A 20,524-nucleotide genomic window follows, 5' to 3' on the forward strand; every position below is an offset into this window, starting at 1 on the left:
ACGCTGCTGAGGAAAGGTTAATATCCATGTCCCGGGAGATGCAGCTTATTTGAGGAAAGCTGCATAGAATGGCTCTGAGCTGAGGGAGAGATACTGGGCATGTGGCTGATTCAGTTGCAGCAATTCTCTTAGGTGCTGTGACGCCAGCCATCAAAGTGTTCGAATCTTCTCTGGTTTGGCTTAGTAATTTGTTAGTGCACTGCCCTGCCATACACGAGTCTGGGGTCAGATGCCCAGTCCTGGGTTGTTGTTCCCAGTCCTTAGGAACCTGAGGAGTGACACTGCTCAGTGCTGTGACACCAACAGCAATAGCTTACAAACCTGCATACTTAGCACCCTTTGCAATGGAGCCACAAGACATTTCACTAATGAAAAAAATAAGGTTAAAAGCTACCAAATCTCATTGGTTTTAATGGGACTTTGGATTCCAAATTCCTCAGGCAGCTTGGAGATCACAGCCCCAGGTTCGCCCAGTGAAGAACAGCTAAAATTGGCAGCAACCCTATTTTGGGATCTAATTTTATGCATCCTGAGTGTGGCGAGGGGTAATAGGGTCACCACCGACACTCTGGCTCCTGTGGTTACCAGATATAAAAGAATCCTGAAGCGGGTTCAAAAGGTAGAAGGGTGATGGTTAAGTTGATTTGTATCCGAGGCTTCTGTTGTAAAAATAGGAGAGTTTGAGGCCAGATGCAGAGAGCTCCATTAGGTGTTCAGAGCCTTCTTCCTTCCTCCCTGTCTGGGGAAGACAATGGAGAACAAAGAGACTATTTGTATCCTTTTGGGACAATGAGGGGCTAAAAGGCTCATCCTGTGCCATCATCCCTTGCTGGGACGGACCAAGATGCAGCAGAAACATTGTGTAGACCGGCCAGCAAGATTTGAGGTGGCCATGTATGTCCAGATTGCAATAGAATGGGCTCCAGGAGCTGCAGGTCTGTAATGGCAGCCATGGGGTGGCTTTGCGGCTACTCCGTGAGTGAATGGAGCAGAACTTCTCTTTTGAGATAAATGCTACCCCCAGCATTGTTCTGGGGAGCCTTTCCATTGACTTCAGTGGGCTTCGGGTCAGGCCCATAGTTAGTATGTCACTAGCTGTTTTGGGTCTGTGTTACTGTTGAATGTTTGTTTGTTTGTTTCAGTACTACGCCTACCTGTATTCTTACGTGATGCCACAAGCCATCCGTGACATGGTAGACGAATACATCAACTGTGAGGATATTGCCATGAACTTTCTAGTCTCTCACATCACAAGGAAACCACCCATCAAGGTAAAGCAGTAGATGGGAACCTCGTACAGTGCTGCTGATTTCAGGAGAAATATTTATTCTGATCTGTTAGAAATGCATCTATCTTAGGTCTATGCATCTGGGCCCAGGGACTAACATATCCAATAGTTGAGAGTGAGACGGCCAGCCCCAAGGGACTTTCCTCTGAGTAAGGGAAACCAAACTTGCTCAGACTCCATGCCTTGCACAAAAGCCTTCATAAATAGATGCACCTTGCAGCATGCAGTAGGGGTAGTCAGACTGGCTGGACAGATCAGTGAGAAGCCACGCCTCAAGTCCCCTAGAGCTGGGGGACTGTTTGTGTGTCTCCCAGATGCTCTCCACTGTAGGAACAGTTTGTATCTGAGACTGGCAGGGCCCAGACCGGGGAGGCTCAAGGGATCAGAGTCAATAGCTTTAATCCACTTCCTTTCTGAGAGGCTCTATACATGGTCTTGCACCTTCCTTTAAATTACAGGCACAAGCAGGGGATGCAATTCCTTGTTGTTAGTCTGTAGAGTCCTCTACCACCTTTAGGCCCATTTCTGCACCAAGCGCTGTATGTTCTGCCATCACAAGCCATCTGCTATAGAGTGTGTCTCAGCAGAGACTCTGGTGGCCTCTTCCTGTCTCATGCTACTATAAACTGGGGATTCTAGGGTCTCATTTTACACTCAGGTGGAGAGAGGTAATGAGGCTACTGGGACCTGATTCCACTGTAGCAAAGTCCCAGAAAACAATGGGCCCTGCCCCTTGTGTAAGAGTGTTTTTGGGTGTTCAAATTGAGACATATTAAAGGGGACTGGTTTCTGAGGGGGACAGGGTGCTTAGCACTTTCTGGAAATCAGATGTTTCATGATGTCTCAGGTTGAGCACCCCAAAACAGGGGCACTCAAGATCACTAATTCCTCCTGAAAATGTAAGCCTGTGTCTGCAGTTCCCAAAGGAACTTAACCTACCCCAGGGAGTGTCAGTCTCAGTTCAGCCATCCGTCTCCCTTAGGGTTCAGTACTGGTACCTAACAACATAGTATCTGAGCATCCTAATGCAATGAATGATGGCGAGGAACAATGAGGGGGTAGGAGGATGGGCGAGTGCTTAGAATGTTGCATGCACTTCATAGGGCTCCCTTTCTGTTCTGGCCTTGGAATCTAGGAATCTCTTTTGTTGTTAACTCGTTACCTGTCCCTTTAGAGCACAAGCAGGCATGGACTCTGGACACTGTTCTGTTCAATATTGGCTCTGCTCAGATATACAGACTTGAGCTTAGATTCTGTCATTCCAAGCTCCATGTACTGTAATCTGAAAAGACAAACAGCATCATCCAAGCAACCTGAGCACAGTACTAGAAGACTGGTCTCTATCACTCTAATCCTAGGATTGCCACTGTCTCACTTAACACCTTGGTGTCTCATTTTCAAAGCACTTATGCTAAGCAGTAGCAGTGGCCAGTGGGAAATAAGTCCAGCAAACACCGTAATATACCAAAACTTGTTTCGTTGTAGCTTTTGTAAAAGCTTGTGAGTTCTGAGTACTTAGCAACCAGTAATGTTTTTGTTAAATACCCAACCCTCCTCCAAAGCTTGGTGACTGTCCTATTTTTAGCCCTCTCCCTGGAACACCCTCCCAAACCCCTCCACACAAACCATCTTAACTGACCACTCTGTCAAAATCAAGAATTCCCTCTTTAAACTACATGCATTATATATAACCCAAGTCCCAGCAGCCCTTTCTCATTTGAGTTTACGCATTAGACCTTTCAGACTTCAGTTCCAACAGCATCACTCTTGGTACATTCACTGCAGGATGATAGGGAAGTCCCTTTTAAGGCTAGATTTTTTCTTTTAGGAGTGTGGAAGGTAAAGAGCTGATAGAGTCTTTATTAGGAGATGGGTCGCATGCTTTGTAAATCCACACCTTTGTTCCCAGTATTGTTTACTTGGACTCCCAACGATCTCTGTGTTTTCTCCTTTGGTACGGAAGATTTCCCATCTGTTGTAGGAAACAGGAAAATTGTATAGTAATTCACCCAGTTCAGGGGGACCTTTCCTACTCTTGTCTTTCCGACACTGCATGGTTGTGAGCTATACTCTGTCTGATAATAGTCAACAAGTCTTGATCATTGCTTTGGCCTTTCGGATCAGCTGTGTAGCTAGAGGATTTGGTGGGTGTTGGACCAGCTGCTTCATCTAGGAGGCGTGGAGAGCTGCAGGGGATTCTGTCTCTCTGCATTGACAGCCGGGCTGCTTTGGGTTATGGCAACCGCTGGGCAGAGAAAGGTGAAGGCTTGGAGACTAGTGTCTGTAGTGAGCTCCTGCTATACTTAGACTGCACAGACTGTGCTCATCCACTCACTGTCTGCATGTCGACATATCCATCTCTCCTGGCATCTCTACTCTCACTTCCTCCTCCTACCTCCTGGAGCCTGAGCATCCCTCTGATCTGAGCCCTTTGTTACCTCTACCCATCTCCTCTTGGTGCCTTCTTCCATGCTGTCCCCTACATTTGGAACAACTGCTTCCTTCAGGCCCCTTGTCAAAACATATATCCTGTCTTCCACAAAGCCCTTCAGAAATCACCTCTACCAACAGAGTCTTACCCCACCTCCTGCTCCCTGTGCCACTCTGTGACTTAGCCCCGCAGTTTGTAGCTGAGCCCCTGGAAGAGCCTCGCATCGGATGCTGTGTGGTTGTCTTCATACATGAAACGTCAAGCTTGCTGCTAGGACTTGATAAGTGCTTGTCTGAGTGCATGTGGGCTCCTGCCCCCATACCTAGCCATGGCGTCATTTAGAGCTGACCAGGACAGAGAATCTGTGTTGAGCAGAAGGGGGCCAGGCAGCGGAGATGTACTGGCAGGGGCACTAAGGGGAGGAAAGGGGAACAGAGAAGATGGGGGTGGGAATGAAGAGCAAATGGAAGTGGCATGATTTTTCAAAAGCACTTATTGCAGCTAAAAATAGATTTCCCTCCTTTCCTGACATTCTGAAGCCATGGCTGGGGATGCCAGATGGCTTGTATGGGATGAGCAGGGGGAGAGGAGGGTGCATTTGAGTCAGGCTCCCCAGTGAAGTCTGGTCCATGCTGTGGAAAAGTTGGAGGAAGTTATTAGCTGTAGGGTTTAGTACAGGCCAGAAGTGTTTCAAGGAACTTCTTTTCATGCTTTTCTGACACATGCTGCTTCCTTCTCACCCGGAAATGCTGGAGAGCAGGAAACAACAGGACAGTGGGAGGGAATCAAACATTTTAGAGCAGGGGTGGGCAAACTACAGCCCAGGGGCCACATCCGGCTCTTCAGATGTTTTATTCTGGCCCTTGAGCTCCTGCTGGGGAACAGGGTCAGGGGGTTGCTCTATGCGGCTCCTCTCCGCACCCTGCCCCAGGTGCCACCCCTGCAGCTCCTATTGGCCAGCAAACCGGGCCAATGGGAACTGCAGGGGCAGTGCCTGCGGACGGAGCAGCGTGCAGAGACGCCTGGCCGTGCCTCCGCATAGGAGCCAGAGGAGGGACATGCCGCTGCTCCCGGGAGCTGCTTGAGGTAAGCGCTGCCTGGAGCCTGCACCTCTGATCTCCTCCCGCACCCCAGGTCTGATCCCCCTCCCACCCTCCAAACCCCTCAGTCCCACCCTCCTGCACCCCAGAGCTCGCACCCCCAGACAGAGCCCTCATCCCCTCCCGCACCCAACCCCCAATTTCGTGAGCATTCATGGCCCACCGTACAATTTCCATACCCAGATGTGGCCCTCGGGCCAAAAAGTGTTTGCCCACCCCTCTTTTAAAGCCGTCGATGAAGACTTGGATTTCTCCTAGAAATAAGACAGAGGCTTGGGGTGAGACTGATCATTCTTCCCCCTGCCCATCCCTAAAGAAGACCTGTTTTCTTCCTGACTTGCTCATATTCCTTCCCTATATTTCAGTCAGAGGGTCGGATTGCTGGGAACCGGCTTGTCACAGGGAAAGGAGTTTCTTGCCTGTCAATGGCTTCTCTTTGAGCTGCCATATTCTCTAATCTGGGATCTCTTTTGTGATGTAGGAAGGGCAGCGAGTGTCACTCCATAACCTGAGACTCTTTCTCAGCAGTATAACCCAGAGATTTCCTAGTAAGGATACTGGCTTTGTATCTTAAATATTTATAGAGCCGTACTGCCAGAAAGACAGACTTTTCAGTGGTAGACTGGGGGCTCTCTTGGTGGCAGGAATGGCTCAGAAATGTCTGCCTTGGTTGGTGCAAGGATGATGGATTCCCCAGGAAAAGGACTGGAGAAATGAACTGAAACAAAACCTCCCATGAGCTCAGTGTGTGCCTTCTATCTAGGAAGTGTTCTACTGGTGCCATTGGTGTAATGTCTGAATGCTTCCCTGGTTAATCAGATTGGTGGAGCAAGGTCCCTGGTGCCCGTATGTGTTTGGGGAGAGGTCAAATCAAATGGAATTGTAGCTCAGATTTTAGGGGAGCGAGGTAAACCATGCCATACAGATGAGCTGGCGTGGCTGGCACGGAGCTGGGTCTGGGTGTACTTGTGCTGCGTTCTGTAGCGTCGCAGATCAGAAGTAGTGGTTCAGTGTAACAGTGGGGTTAGTGCCTTTTGCTGCCGGGGACCTAGAGTCCAGTTATAATTTGGTCAGATGTGGAAGTGAGCTTGATGGGTCTCAGGCAGGTCCCTATTCACAGAGCTCGCCAACCACCATGGGAACTTATTGGTAATTCAAGAGTGTCTTGGGGAAGAAATATCAGGACTGTTGCAGGTTTGGATTGAGGAGCAGAGCTGTGGGCGGGGAGGGGTTGTGGGCCTCAGGACTGGAGTAGCCAGGAGGTGCTATGGCAGAGCCATTAGAGGATTCAAAGCTGGAATAGTAGAGGGATGTTGAGGATCAGGGTTCAGTTGCATTGGGAGAGCTGTGCGGAGTGCCCGGGCTAGGATGTGGATGGTGGAGGCACGTTGGCATGTGACCCATGTCAGGACTAACAGGAGATGTTACAGTATTGATGCATAGTCTTAGCTAGCTGAGAGGAAGCCTGCCTAGCCCTGACCCAGACTGTGCCTGTGTCTGTCCTGGTCTGTTGGTCTCTCACTTCTCAAGCAGTGAATTCACCCATCATTAGAATAATCAAAGATGCCAAACACAGCTGGTGTGTTACTGAGAGACTGTCAGGATCAGTCACGTCAAGGCAGCGGTGGTGAGTCTCTGCTTGGAAATGAAAAAGAGAGCGAGCCTCTGTCATTCCTCATGGATACATTTCCTTGGGGGGAAGACAGGCCTCCAAAGGATCCTCTCTGCAGTTAAATGCTCTTCCAAGGCAGTGGTGCCCAAGTAGAGTGGACCCATCACATCTCCCAGCATGACTCCGGGGAGCTGCAGCTAGCCATCTGCTAGCAGCTACAGCCCTTCCCTACTGCTGAACGTGGGGATGGAGGAGGATGGAATATCTATTCTGTGCTGGGTTTCCAGCAGCCACTTATTGTCTCTGCCTACCCACAGTTTTCATTTAGAAGCACAGGCATTGCTGCATTATCATATAGGATCAAACCAGGGATATGTCTAGCCCAGAATCCTATCTCAAGTGTTTGCTACCAGCCACCTTCAGAGGAAGGTGCAGGAAGCCCTCTAGTGAGAAAGAACTTGCCCATAAGGGAAGTCTCTTCTTAACACCCATACATTAGGGCTTGGTTTGTATCCTGAGGCATGAGGGTTTGTGTCAGATGGAAAATATACATGTCTGTGTTCTATGTAATGTAACTAAATGTTCTCCCATTACCCAGATAAATGTCTAATCCTTTTCTCAACCCTGCTATGCTTTTGACCACGATGACACCTAGTGGCAGTGAGTTCCACAGATTAATTGTGCACCATTTCATTGATGCCCCCTTGTTCTCCAGCAGAACCGAGTTTCCCTTCTCTGTACCTTTCATTCTGTACTGTGTATTGATCCATTCTCTATCATGTGCCGTGTTATTTGGGTTCTCTCTGAACTAAATAGCTCCAGTCTCTTGTGCATCATGGGCCAAGAGAGCATCACATTCTGGTCTTAAAACTAATAACTGACAGTAAATGATGGTGGGCGAAAGGCCCCCAGGTTATGCAGTAGGAAGAGTCAGTGTGAAGTTGTAGCACCTACCTGAAGCTGTGCCATCAGAGGCTGTGATAGTGTCTCAGCTCACAGGCTAAGCAGCTTAGGATCTGGTCAGTACTTGGATGGGAAACCTCAAAGGAAAGCCCAGCTGCTGAATGAAGTGGTGTTGATGATTCAGTCTGTGTACTAAATGCATGGCTTTCCTGAGGCTTGTGCTGCTGGAGGGAGGGTCTTTAATGAGGTGACAAGCCCAGGTCCTGATCATAGTGCTCAGCTAAAAGTTCTTGTTTGAGGCCATTAGAGAACCTGTTTTTCACATGAGTAGGGTTGTCATAAACTCCTCCCCTGGGTTTTCAGTTGGCAGCTGTATTCCTCTTCACTTCCTCTACTAGCCTTTCTGTGGCTGCAGCCTGCCGGGAAGCTGCTGTTGCACATCAGTGCTTGCTGGATGTGTAGCTCTCTAGGGAGCTTTGGAGCAGTGTGTCGGGTGATGCTGTTTGTTCCTCTGAATATAGCAGTAGGAATATGCTACCAACCACCTGATCAGGATGGTGATAGTGGCTGTGAAATGCTCAGGGAGATTAGAGAAGCTATTCAAATAAAAAACTCAACAATAATGGAGGATTTCACTTATCCCCATATTGACTGGGTACATGTCACCTCAGCACGGGATGCAGAGATAAAGTTTCCTGAAGGCTAAAATGACTGCTTCTTAGAGGAACTAGTCCTGAAACCCACCAGAGGAGAGGCAATTCTTGATTTAGTCCTAAGTCGAACACAGGATCTGGTCCAAGAGATGAATATAGCTGAACTATTTGGTACTGGTGACCACAGCATAATTAAATGTAACATCCCTTTGGCGGAGGAAACTCCACAGCAGTACAACACTGTAGCATTTAATTTCAGAAAAGGGAACAACACAAAAATGAGGAGGTTCATTAAACAGAAATTAAAAGGTACAGCACCAAAAGTGAAATCCCTGCAAGCTGCATGGAAACTTTAAAGACACCATAAAAGAGGCTCAACTTAAATGTATTCCCCAAATTAAAAAACACAGAGAACCAAAAAAGTGCCACCCTGGCTAAACAACAAAGTAGAAGAAGCAGTGAGAGGCAAAAAGGCATCCTTTAAAAAGTGGAAGTTAAAGCCTAGTGAGGAAAACAGAAAGGAGCATAAACTCTGGCAAATTAAGTGTAAAAATATAATTAGGAAGGCCAAAAAAGAATTGGAAGAACAGCTAGCCAAAGACTCAAAAATAATAGCAAAAAATTAAAGTACATCAGAAGCAGGAAGCCTGCTAAACAACTAGTGAGGCCACTGGACAATCAAGATGCTAAAGGAGCACTCAAGGATGATAAGGCCATTGTGAATAAACTAAATGAATTCTTTTCATCAGTCTTGGTGGCTGAGGATGTGAGGGAGATTCCCAAACCCGAGCCATTCTTTTTAGGAAACAGATCTGAGGAACTGTCCCAGATTGAGGTGTCATTAGAGGAGGTTTTGGAACAGATTGATAAACTAAACATTAATAACTCACCGGGACCAGATGGTATCATCCAGGAGTTCTGAAGGAACTCAAATGGGAAATTGTAACCTATCATTTAAATCAGCTTCTGTGCCAGATGACTGGAGGACAGCTAATGTGATTCCAATTTTAAAAAGGTCTCCAGAGGCAATCCTGGCAATTACAGGCCAGTAAACCTGACTTCAGTACAGGGCAAACTGGTTGAAACTACAGAAAAGAACAAAATTGTCAGACACATAGATGAACATAATTTGTTGGGGAAGAGTCAACATGGTTTTTGTAAAGGGAAATCATGCCTCACCAAGCGACTATAATTCTTTGAGGGGGTCAACAAGCATGTGGACTAGGGGGATCCATTGGATATAGCGTACTTACATTTTCAGAAAGCCTTTGACAAGATCCCTCACCAAAGGTTCTTAAGCAAAGTAAGCAGTCGTGGGATAAGAGGGAAGATTATCTCATGGATTGGTAACTGGTTAAAAGACAGGAAACAAAGGGTAGGAATAAGTGATCCATTTTCAGAATCGAGAGAGGTAAATAGTGGTGTCCCCCAGGGGTCTGTACTGGGCCCAGTCCTATTCAACATATTCATAAATGATCTGGGAAAAGGGGTAAACAGTGAGGTGGTAAAATTTGTAGATGATACAAAACTAGTCAAGATAGTTACATCCCAGGCAGACTGCAAAGAGCTACAAAAGGATCTCTCAGAACTAGGTGACTGGGCAACAAAATGGCAGAAATTCAATGTTGATAAAATGCAAAGTAATGCACATTGGAAAACAGAATTCCAACTACACACATAAAATGATGGGATCTAAATTAGCTGTTACTACTCAAGAAAGAGATCTTGGAGTCATTGTAGATAGTTCTCTGAAAACATCCACTCAATGTGCAGCGGCAGTCAAAAAAGCAAACTGTTGGGAATCATTAAGAAAGGGATAGATAATAAGACAGAAAATATCATATTGCCTCTGTATAAATCCATGGTACGCCCACATCTTGAATACAGCGTGCAGATCTGGTCACCCCATCTCAAAAAAGATATATTTGACTTGGAAAAGGTTCAGAAAAGGTTCAACAAAAATGATGGAACAGCTGCTGTATGAGGAGAGATTAATAAGACTGGGAATTTTCAGGTTGGAAAAGAGATAACAGATATGACAGAGGTCTATAAAATCATGACTGGTGTGGAGAAGGTAAATAAGGAAGTGTTATTTACTCCTCATAACACAAGAACTAGAGGTCATCAAATGAAATTAATGGGCAGCAGGTTTAAAACAAACAGCAGGAAGTATTTCTTCACACAAAGCAGAGTCAACCTGTGGAACTCTTTGCCAGAGGATGTTGTCAAGGCCAAGACTATAACAGGGTTCAAAAAAAGAACTAGATAAGTTCATGGATGGGCAGGGATGGTCACTCTATCCTCTGTTTGCCAGAAGCTTAGAATGAGCGACAGGATGGATCACTTGATGATTGCCTGTTCTCTTCATTCCCTCTGGGACACCTTGCATTGGCCACTGTCAGAAGACAGGATACTGAGCTAGATGGACCTTTGGTCTGACCCAGTCTGGCTGTTCTTATGTTCTGTTCCCAGGTGACTTCGCGCTGGACCTTCCGCTGCCCTGGCTGCCCTCAGGCCCTTTCGCATGACGACTCACACTTCCACGAGCGGCACAAGTGCATCAACTTCTTCGTCAAGGTGTATGGGTACATGCCCCTCCTGTACACCCAGTTTCGTGTGGATTCTGTCCTCTTCAAGACCCGCCTGCCCCATGACAAGACTAAATGCTTCAAATTCATTTAGGAGGGGGGTTCCTGAGGGGTCCCTTCAGCACTCTGGACCTGGGCGAGAGGCTGAGGGATCTTTGCCAAGTTCCGAGCGAGAAAAGCCTCCAGTATGGGCAGTGATGCAAAGCAAAAGGAAAATCTTGGATTCTAATCAATGATTTTTACCCACCCATCCCAGGGTAACTGCACCAAGTGAAATGGAACTGGACTATATGACTTGTGTGAAGACACTTACTAGGATCATACACTGAGGAAATGGAGACTTTGGTTAGTAGCTCAGCTAGTCCGTTAGCCAAGGGCCACCATTTTTTAAATTCTTGTTATTTAAAATGAAAGTGTTTTAGTTTTGCTGCATGAGGCTTTTTTTTTTTTTAAGCCTGCCAGTCTGTCCTATGTGGGGGGAGCTGTGTAGGAGAGAACAGGCTGTGGAGGCTCCTGGCTCAGGAGAGGCAATTCCCAGTCCCCAAACCACTCCTGTGTGTGTTGATTGTCCTCTGTGCTAACTCATTTTGGGGCGGGGGTACAGTCACTCTTGCTTTCCCCTCCCTGTTTTGATTGGCTCAAGTTATAACGATCCGGCCCAAGCAGCTGGCTGTGCCCCTTAGGGGTGATGCCTCTGGTTTATCTTCCTCTCTGGCTACTGAGGCCTTTCAGGTGTCACATCAATGAGCTCCCCTCCCCCAGCAGACCCCCACCACCCTCCCCACCCACTGCCTTCACATCACAGCCCAGAGAGGGAAGAGCGGGGAGGGGGGGTCCAGAGGTTCCCTCCCCAGCTGCCTTTCCCTCTTCCTAGCACCAGATTGACAAGGGGGCATCATTCACCTGCCCTCCAGATGGCTTCAGCTGCCACACTCTGTCCAGGGATTCGGTTACCGCTGCACACACTCAGCCTACAGTTGACGTTCCAAACCCAGTTCCTCTCCACCCTGGTCTCACTCATTTCCCTTCCTGCTCCTCACTACTCGAACACTACTAACCTTCACCCACTCCGACAGCCTGGGATCCTATTTGGGGGTCTTAAATATTGCTCCTGTGGTGACAGACGTCTGCAATAAGCAGGGTGGGTGTGTTCTGGGGCGATCATGGGGCCCTGTGGTTTTCTGTAACCTGCTTAGTCGTAAAGGGAGCTTGGTTTAAATTCTCTCTATTTTGGCCTTTTAGCAAGGGCATCAGGAATGTTCCCCATCCTCTAGGGCCTCGTTTGCTGGCGCTGGAGATCTGTGCCAAGCATGGCACGAGATTCGCTCCAAAGGGTCCGTGGCGTCATCATTAACTGAGTAAAAAAGGCAGGTGCTGCTCATTCAGAAAACTGCGGGGGATGGTCACATGCACAAGCCAGACAGGAACAGCTTCTTCCCCAGGGTAGTTAAAGGGAGAGCTGGCCACTGCTTTGCTAGTAGGTGCACAGGGAGGCAGGCGGTGTTATAGGGAATAAAAGACCTGCAGCGTGGCCATGGCTGACCCAGGTCAACTGACTGGGGCTTGCGAGGCTCAGGCTGCTGTGTAGATGTTTGGGCTCAGGTGGGAGTCCAGGTTCTCAGATCCTCCCCTCTCATGGGGTCCCAGAACTTGGACTCCAGCCCAAGGCCAAACATCTGCAGAGCAATTTTAGAGCCCTGCAGCCAGAGCCGTCTGGCTGTGGGTGTTTAATGGCTGTGTAGACGCAGTCATAGAGGCTGGATTCGCTGAGAGGCACCAATGGTGGTGAGCAGAGCTTCCCACTGCCCTGCCCCTCGGAACTGCGGGCTCAGATTCAGTAGGACTTACTGTGCTGCCCTGTTTGGGATTGTGTCAAATGCAGCTCTGGTCTTCATGGGGCAGCAGGGAGAGAATAACCCCTCTCTGAGCATTACACAGCTTTAAACTGCCAGGAGGACCTAAAGCGAAGTACCAGCAGGACTAGCTGCTTTACAAGACCACACCTGCCATGATGTGCTCACTTGCCTACACCCCCCACGGCAGTCAGATAAAACTGTCATGGGCTTCAGTGTTCCTTCCTTAAAATCTCCCCTCCTACATGCATGCACACACGCCACTGCCATAGCAGGGCTGTCTCACACACACACACGCTACCGCAGCAGGGCTGTTCCTCCTCCTTTGGAGGTGATCACACTGGGCTTTAAAACAAACTCTTCCTCCTGCAGAATTTGGGAGGGTCTCTTGAACCTCACTGTTCTTTCCACTCTGAGCCTGCTCATCTTCCTCTGAAGCAAACTCCGTGGTGCTCTGTGATCCCGCCCTGGCGTCTGCATCCTTCTTGCTGCTGTGGTTTCCTTTTTTCGCCCCCTTGCCCTCGGCAGTGCACTCGTTCGTTTCCCATAATGCCAGAAAGAACTCCGTAGTTCTGCATTTCAGAACAACCGACTGTGCCACTTAAATTTTTCTACTTGAGTTTTAACAGCAGCCTGCAGAAGGTAAAGTAGCCACGTCCCAGGAGCGCTGTCAGTATGTACTAATTGTCCCCAGTTGTCATCTAAAATCATCGTTCATATTATCCCATCATCTCTCTGACACTGATTCTTGTCAATGCCGGATCTGGATCTAAAGTACCACCCCAACTACCAGAATCTCTCGGTCATGTGGAGCCAAACAGAGGGGTTTCCTGTTCCACTGCTGTGTTTCTACAGGTCCTTTGGGCAGGCCTGAAAGCAGCCAGCACCAGCCATGCCAAGACCTTCTTACCCTTCCTTTCTGGGTACATTCCTTCCAACTGCTGGTACTCGGAAACACCCCTGCACATCCTGGTGCTCTTTAGAGGGGTTATGCCTGCAGAACTGTTTTTGAGAGTGATGCCACTGACCGTCAGCAAAACAGCGTCACTGCTCTCCACAAATACACCCAACAGCACAACAGAGACCAAGGTACCTTACTCTTACTGTTGGTGACCGGAGCAGATTGGTTACCATGGAAGATGCAAAGCTTTCAGAGGGAAATGTGACTGCACCCTTTAACAATAGGGTGCCTTTTTCCAAACTTTCCCAGTGGTTTTGGTTGTCTGGGGGCAGGGCGGGGGGAGGAACTGCCCACTTCTTAATTGCCCCCTGAGCAGTTTGTTGTTCCTGTTGCGATCTGCAAAGTCACAGAATGGGAGCCTGTCGGAGCAAGGATCGATGACCCAGCACCGTCAAGATTAAAAGCAATGCCCATTTTTATGGGGTAATCTGCCACATGCCCCTCTCTTCCCCGTCTCAGTCTAGGTATGGGTGCATTTGGCATATAATCAGTAAGGTAACTGACCTGTTACTTGAACTATTATTTTGATTGGCTTTAAAGCTGAGCACTATAGCCACATATCTCATTTTCAGTAGCTTACATCAAGTCTCCAGTACATTTACTTGAAAGGTACAAGATCAGCTGCACATGGCTGTATTTCAGCTGATTGGTTATGTGAACCCTGCAGAAAATCTGAGCCCCATGGTGAAAACTCCCCATCCACTGTGCAGGTGACTGCTACCCATCGTGACGTGCTGCTAAGTGCATTGCTCCTGTTTCCCAGGAAAGCAGAGGACATGTCACTTTGCATCTCTGTGTTTCCCAGCACCAGGGAGTGTAATGAAACAAGTTCGATTTTTTTTCTTTAAATTTGTTTTTAGGCACAAAAATATCAGGCTATCGATACAAACCCTTTGAATAGTAACAGTCCTTAAAAATGCAACCAGTGGCCATTGATAGACGGTGAAGGAGCCTGTGGCATCATCTTTCTGCTCTCTCATGGTGCAGAAGTAGCACAAGACTGTTAGCAAATGTACCGGACTCCTCCTTGGCAGGAATGATCCTGAATACCCATCCCTACAGAGAAGTCTTCAGCTCCCTGAAAAGAATCGCAAACCTGTCTGCTGGTGTCTTCGTTAATTCTCCTCTCGTGAGGGTGGACCTAAAGAAGATGCTGTTGACAGCAGCATAGGTGTTTGTGTAGGATGTAGTTCCTCTTCCATCCCACAAAGATGTAGCTCACTCCCTCACCTCTCTCCCTCACACAACCCCGCAGGAAACAAGCAAGAATTTGAAATGGAGACAAATGCAGACTGTGGATTGCACTTTATAACAAAAATTGTAAAATATAAATATATATATATATAAAAACTTGTGATCAAATTATTTTCAAAATCTTTGGGGCAATTTTATTATTCCAGTGATTTTATTATTTTCCAGGCTGAAATTTACCAAGCTTGAAGAGTTGTGTAATAAGCAAAGATGGGTGTGGCACTGATCTGTTTGCATTGCTGGTGGGTTTTTTTTCAAATGTTGTTACTACATTGCTGGTATTACCAGATCCACCAACAAGGAGGCGCAGCTGCCATTTGACATGCTGAGCCAGCGACCTGGTCGTTTTTCATGACAAGCAGCTGTGCTGCTCTTGCAAGCTGAAGCCTTAGAACAGGAATTCTGGCAGCTCAAAATCTAAAACTCTATGTGTTGGGTTTTTTTCTGGGTGTTTATTTCCATCTGTTTATTGGGTTTTATTTTAAAGCCAGTCAAATGTATAAATTAAAGGCTGAAAACCAAACTGTTCTGGGCCTTCCCATTCCCCCATCCTTCATCAGTGTCGCAAATGCTCTTTCCTTCCCAAATGGAGGAGATCATTAGTATCTCGTTACAAAGCTGTTGCAGTTGTGCTCCCAGCTATGGGGGGTTTTTTGGTCTGGTTTATTGTAGTCCTGCACAGCCAGGTGTGAAAGGAAGAGACTACACGCTGCAGTGGCTGTATCTCCTTCCACAGGTAATGGACCATCCCTCTGTAACTCTCAGGGTGAATTGGGTCCCACTTGTTTACCTTGCCACTCTGTCCATTGACCAATGCAGCTGGGTTTCAGCAACTATTGCAACAAACTCACCCCAGCTACGCCAGCCAGGAATGGTTGTAAACGTCTCCCTAACGCTGCCCATTGGTGCTGGTCAGTGCCATACGAGTTGGTGGTGCCTTTTCACCTGCAGAGCAGCATACAGTGAGATCAAAAGTCGTTTGGCTTTTGCGGACTGAGCAGGGGGTGCAGCATGAGGCCTGCTAGCTAGGCAGTGCAAGACTAATTACATCAGGGCAAGCGTCACTCTGCCAGCTTACTGCAACCTGTATTTCAACAGCTGCTATCAGGATGGGTGAGGGAGTCAGAATTAGTCAATCAGCTGCCTCGTTATATTTCAGGCAAAGCAAATTTCTCACCAGGCATGGTTAGTGGTTGGGTCACAGGCAGTGCAAAGCCAGCACGTCTCCAGCATCTACTGGCGGGATGATACTCCATTGCATTCATCCACCACTTCTCCCCTTGTTGGGCCATAAACAATGCAGTCCCTTTCTCTCTGCTCCTTAACATTGGAGTGGGCATCTGGGCCAGAGGGTGCCCTGGTGATAAAGTCGGGTCTTTCTCGTGTCACGTGTTGCTGTACATGTTCACTGTAAATAGCATCTTCTACTTCAGTGGAATCCAACTGACTGTATATTGTTACTATATCATCTTTTTGGTTAACTCCCATTGTCCTCACAGCAGATCCCAAACTCTCCCCTCCACCCCATGTTTGTGTTAACTGCTCTGTGAGCATCAGGTTTTAAATGGTTGTAAAATATTTAAAAAAAAAAAAAGGGGGGAAGAAAAAGCCCCTCTGACACGAGCACAATATTCATATGTTGGTTTTTGTAAAAGGATCAAATAAACGGAGAGTTTAACTTGAGTGTGTTTGCACGTCTTGCTGACTGATTGGGAAGGACCAGTGGGCAGAAGGACAGGCACTCAGGCAGCTGCAGGTAAGGGGGAAACCCGAATGGCTCGCTTCTACTCACCAGGGGCAAGATCTGCCCCAAACCGACCAATCCAGGCACCTATTACAGGGCTTGGGAGGGTCAACCTTGCAAGAAAGAACACCCAGTGACTATTGCACCATCACTCAGGGGCTTGCTTGACTTGTGCTCCCATAGAGATGTGCATGGAGAGGGAAGGCCAGCGTGCAGACCATTAGAAAGCCAAACCAGGGTAGAGCAATTATCTCTAGTCTCTGTAGCAGAGACGTCATTCTGCGTTCAGGGCTTTTGCAGGGCAGGAACACACAGTGCATGACTATCCTGGTGAGGCCCCAGCCTGCCTCCTGACCGCTGAGCAGGAGGGATGGAGCCAGACAGCAGAGGCAGGTGCTTCGTATCATGCTGTCCTTTGTAGACATTTTCTGCCGTACCCTCTCCTGTCGCGATTCAGCTTCTGTGCTGTCAGCTCCGAGCCAGGAGAGGTGATGGGAGCATGTGTGCGATGGCAGGAAAGCAGCAGTGGGTTCAGAAAGGGAGCGTGCACGCACACACACACACACTTCTGCACACCCTCCTGGTCAGACTATTGTACCGTTGCCCGGTGTCTCTGCCTTGCAGGGTCTCCCATTGGAGGAGCTGAGGGCAGGGAAGGTGCTGATTGGCTGGCAGTCCCATTGGCCAGTCAGAAAAGCTGGCGGCCCCAGTTATGAGGCTGAGGAGTTGGAGCCTTGGGCTAAAAGCTGGGAGCTGGATGAATCTGGGCAGGGAGCCATTGGGTGGGCCAGGCTGGGCCCATGACAGTTGCCACAGCTGTACAGCCCTGTGGCCTCAGACGTGAGTGAGGAGAGGCGCTTCTCTTCCATTGCTGAGCGACAATGGACACACGGCAGAGGCACACGCCACCTTCCTTCACGCTCCTCCCATCGAGGAGAAGAGATGTCTCCTGAACCTGCTGTTCCCACCCTCCCACATGACACCAGACGTGGGAGGAGCTTGTGTGGGAGGGGTATTTTGGGTAGAGGACTAGGGAACATGGTGTATATGGCTGGGTCAGTATCCTAACTCCTAGGTGTGTATGTAGCTCTCCAGTCTGCTGAGTAACCCTGGACCAATTATGTCAGCTCCCTGGGCCTCAGGTTCCTATTTGTAAAATGAGGATCATGATGCTGACCTCCTTTGTAAAGCACTTGGACACCTGCCGCTGGAGAGTGCTAGAGAACAGCTCGGTGTATTATTTATTTATTGTTAGTGGGACGATCACCCCTTCACAGCTTGGCCGAGGGTAAAACTCCAACCTGGCTGGGACTATCTCCTGAGTTCAGGGGATTTTAGATCACGGGCGTCTTCGTGTCAGTGTGTCTCTTGCCCCGGCCCTCAGCATTCCAGCTGTAACCACAAAGGAATATAAATGCCATGGTGCTGCCAGCCGGCTCCTGCCTGTGTGCCGCTGAGAGCTGGCGGGATGGCTGGACAGTCTCCAATGCAACATGTTTTGCTGAGTTGCTGGGGGAGGGGGGGTTGGGGCAGGGATGTAGGAGCATGGCTTTCTCTAGAGGTTGATTGCCCCCTGGGGATGTCCCCAGGGAGGGGAGACGGGTGAAGAAACCCAGGAGCAGCAGAGGTGAGGCTTGAGGGCAGAACTAGTTGGCGGGGGGGCGGGATTGACAATTGATGTGGGGATTGGGAGGACTGGATCGGTGTGGGGGACAGTTGCTGGGAAGCAGGGTGGATAGATCTGGGAGTGATGGTAGCCCCACACACACTCAGGCCACTTCAAGCACTAGTAACCCCCCTGCCCTAACCCCTACCCCCACAGCCCCTACATGTGCTGGCCTCAGCTCCACAAACATTCTGCCCATCCCCCGCCAACTATTCTGCCCTCTGTTTTCCCCCCACCCTCCTCCAAGCCTCACCTGTGCAACTCCTGTGGCCCTTCACAGGTACACGCACAGACCTGGGGGCCAGCTGCAGCAGCTCTCCCTGCTCACCACCTCCCCATTCCTGGGGGCTGGGCAGTTTCACTGGCTCTTCGTCCCTCCACCTTCCCTGGCGTGGCGGGAGCAGGGCACAGACCTGCCCCGAGCTGCTGTGCTCTTTCTGCCCCTTCCTCACCGCCCCCTCCTCCAAACAGTCCTCTTGGCTAGCCAAAGCCAGGCCCCTGCCAAGGCTCTGGGTAGATTCACTGGTGGCTTCCCCTCTCTTCCCATCCCCTGGCTTTGCCAGTGGAGCAGGGGCAGTGATGCAGAGCAGCAGCTGTTCTACAACACCATTTTGTTGTGCCCAGGGTTTCCATGGTTGCGGGGGGGAGCAGTGCTGTGCCCTCCTGGCACCTTTCACCCCCGATCGCAGTGTGCTTTGCAAGCCAGCCTTAGGCACAATTATCCTTGCATTACAGGTGGGGCGGCTAAGGCACAAAGAGACCAAGTGACCTGCCCAAGGTCACCCAGGAGCCAGTGCTGGAGCTGGGAAGAGAATACAGGCATTCTGGTTCCCTATCGCCTGTTGTAACCACTGACCGAGTGTATGGACAGCCATGAGGGAGCCCTGGCCCCAGTGAGGTCAATGGCAAAACTCCCATTGGCTTCAAGAGAGCCAGGATTTCACTCCCTGGATTCTGCGACTGGTCTGGAAATCCTTTGGGAGCAGGATCAGCAGGTGCTGGAGTTGGGAGTCTGTTTTGTCTGGGAAGTTCTCAGGGACACGGGTAGGGGGAGGCATGTAGTTGCGAGAGGAGTGGAGCTACTGGTTATGTGTGCAGCTGTCTGGAAGCTAATGGAAAGCTAGGCAGCTTTCTGGCACTGACTGCCAGGGGTAATCTGTGAAGCTGGGCTGTGTTCTCAGAGCCCGCAGGTGCTGTGCCACAGGATCTGTGACTCAGAGGTGGCGGTGCGGGGTGGCAGCAGCAGCTGCTGCATGGGAGAATTGTAACATGTGCACTACCTGCCCAATTGTCCATCTGTTCCTCCAATGTTATTACAGCTCTCTCTCCAACCCATTTCTCACCCCAGATGATAGAACAGCCTGCCAGCCAGCTGCTTCTGTGCACTACAGGCAGGGGAAGCCTGGAGCCTTGAAGGCCTGTGTCTCAATCTTTCCATTCATAGCGAAGCCCGTTCCTACGTGCCTGTTCCTAGCCTGGGCACACTGGTTTATTTGCTGGCTGGAGGGGTTCAAGGATGAGTCATAGCACAAATCTCACACCACCCATGGAATCTGTGAGGCCATAGAATGACGGGGCCAACAAGTGACTCTTGATGGCTCAGAAGATAGGTGAGGAGCTGTAATGCCTTTCATGTCTGAATCAGCGATGGAAATTGAGCCAACAGTGACCGAAAATGCTCTCTTGGGGGCTCTGCAGTGACGGGTGTGATGTGAATCGTAGCGGCAGGTGCCCTGATTGCAAAAGACTCCACTAAAATTAGCTTCTTTTGGTTTAGGCCTCGGCCAAAAGACCAAACCAAAACTGACAGGGCCATGAAGTGGGAATCTACCCTGATTTCTCTGTGAGGAAGGTTGAAGCAATGTCCACAATTTGGACTCAAGGAAGATTGTCCTTCTGCAGTGTCTGTGTGAAATAAGGGGAAATAAAGGATTTTGTATCTCTGCAACAAAACCAGCATGGTTCTGTCACTAACCAGGCTTTTCAAGTGGAGGTAGAAGAGGGATGTTTGCAGTTCAGGACCAATAACCTTGCCAAACTCAGGAGATTAGCCAAGACTGAAGTACTTTTGGGTAGGTGAAAGGAAAGGCTTGTGTCACTCTGCATGACAACTGCCCGCCAGTTGGGATGTACTGGGCCAGGACTCAGGAACAGTTCGGGAACAAGGTTACGCTCCCTTCTGAGCAGCCGTTGCCCTGGCAGGCTAGAGTCACTTGAAAGAAAACAACACCAAGAAAAAGTCGAGAGGCCGAGAGATCATACACCGTGCATGTCTCCTTTGACGACAACCATAGTAGCTGTGCTCTCTGCAGGCCAGAATACTTAAACATTTACAAGTACATGAAAAACAGAGGCCTCCTGGTTTCATAGCAACCCACACCATGCTCTCCTGCCCTGGCTGACACTGGGACAACGACAGTGGCTAATGTGTTGGTGTCTAAAGTGTGACACTGCCAACTTCATCTGCTCAGTGT

The 20,524-nt window shown here is 49.1% G+C and overlaps 1 protein-coding gene across 5 annotated transcripts in view; it reads left to right on the forward strand.

Annotated features, from left to right (window-relative positions):
* EXTL3 (exostosin like glycosyltransferase 3) overlaps positions 1-11,005 on the forward strand; it is a 260,320-nt gene extending 249,315 nt beyond the window's left edge. For all 5 annotated transcript variants that reach the window (XM_075063583.1, XM_075063585.1, XM_032790869.2 and 2 more), the window contains 2 exons: positions 1,143-1,271; positions 10,460-11,005. In XM_075063583.1, coding sequence (XP_074919684.1) covers positions 1,143-1,271; positions 10,460-10,669 — 339 coding nt within the window. In that variant the 3' untranslated portion in view covers positions 10,670-11,005. The remainder of the gene's footprint in view (positions 1-1,142; positions 1,272-10,459) is intronic.
* Positions 11,006-20,524: the final 9,519 nt, after the last annotated feature.

The sequence above is a fragment of the Chelonoidis abingdonii genome, chromosome 3 (assembly GCF_003597395.2).
Source record: "Chelonoidis abingdonii isolate Lonesome George chromosome 3, CheloAbing_2.0, whole genome shotgun sequence".
Taxonomy (NCBI): Eukaryota; Metazoa; Chordata; order Testudines; family Testudinidae; genus Chelonoidis; species Chelonoidis abingdonii.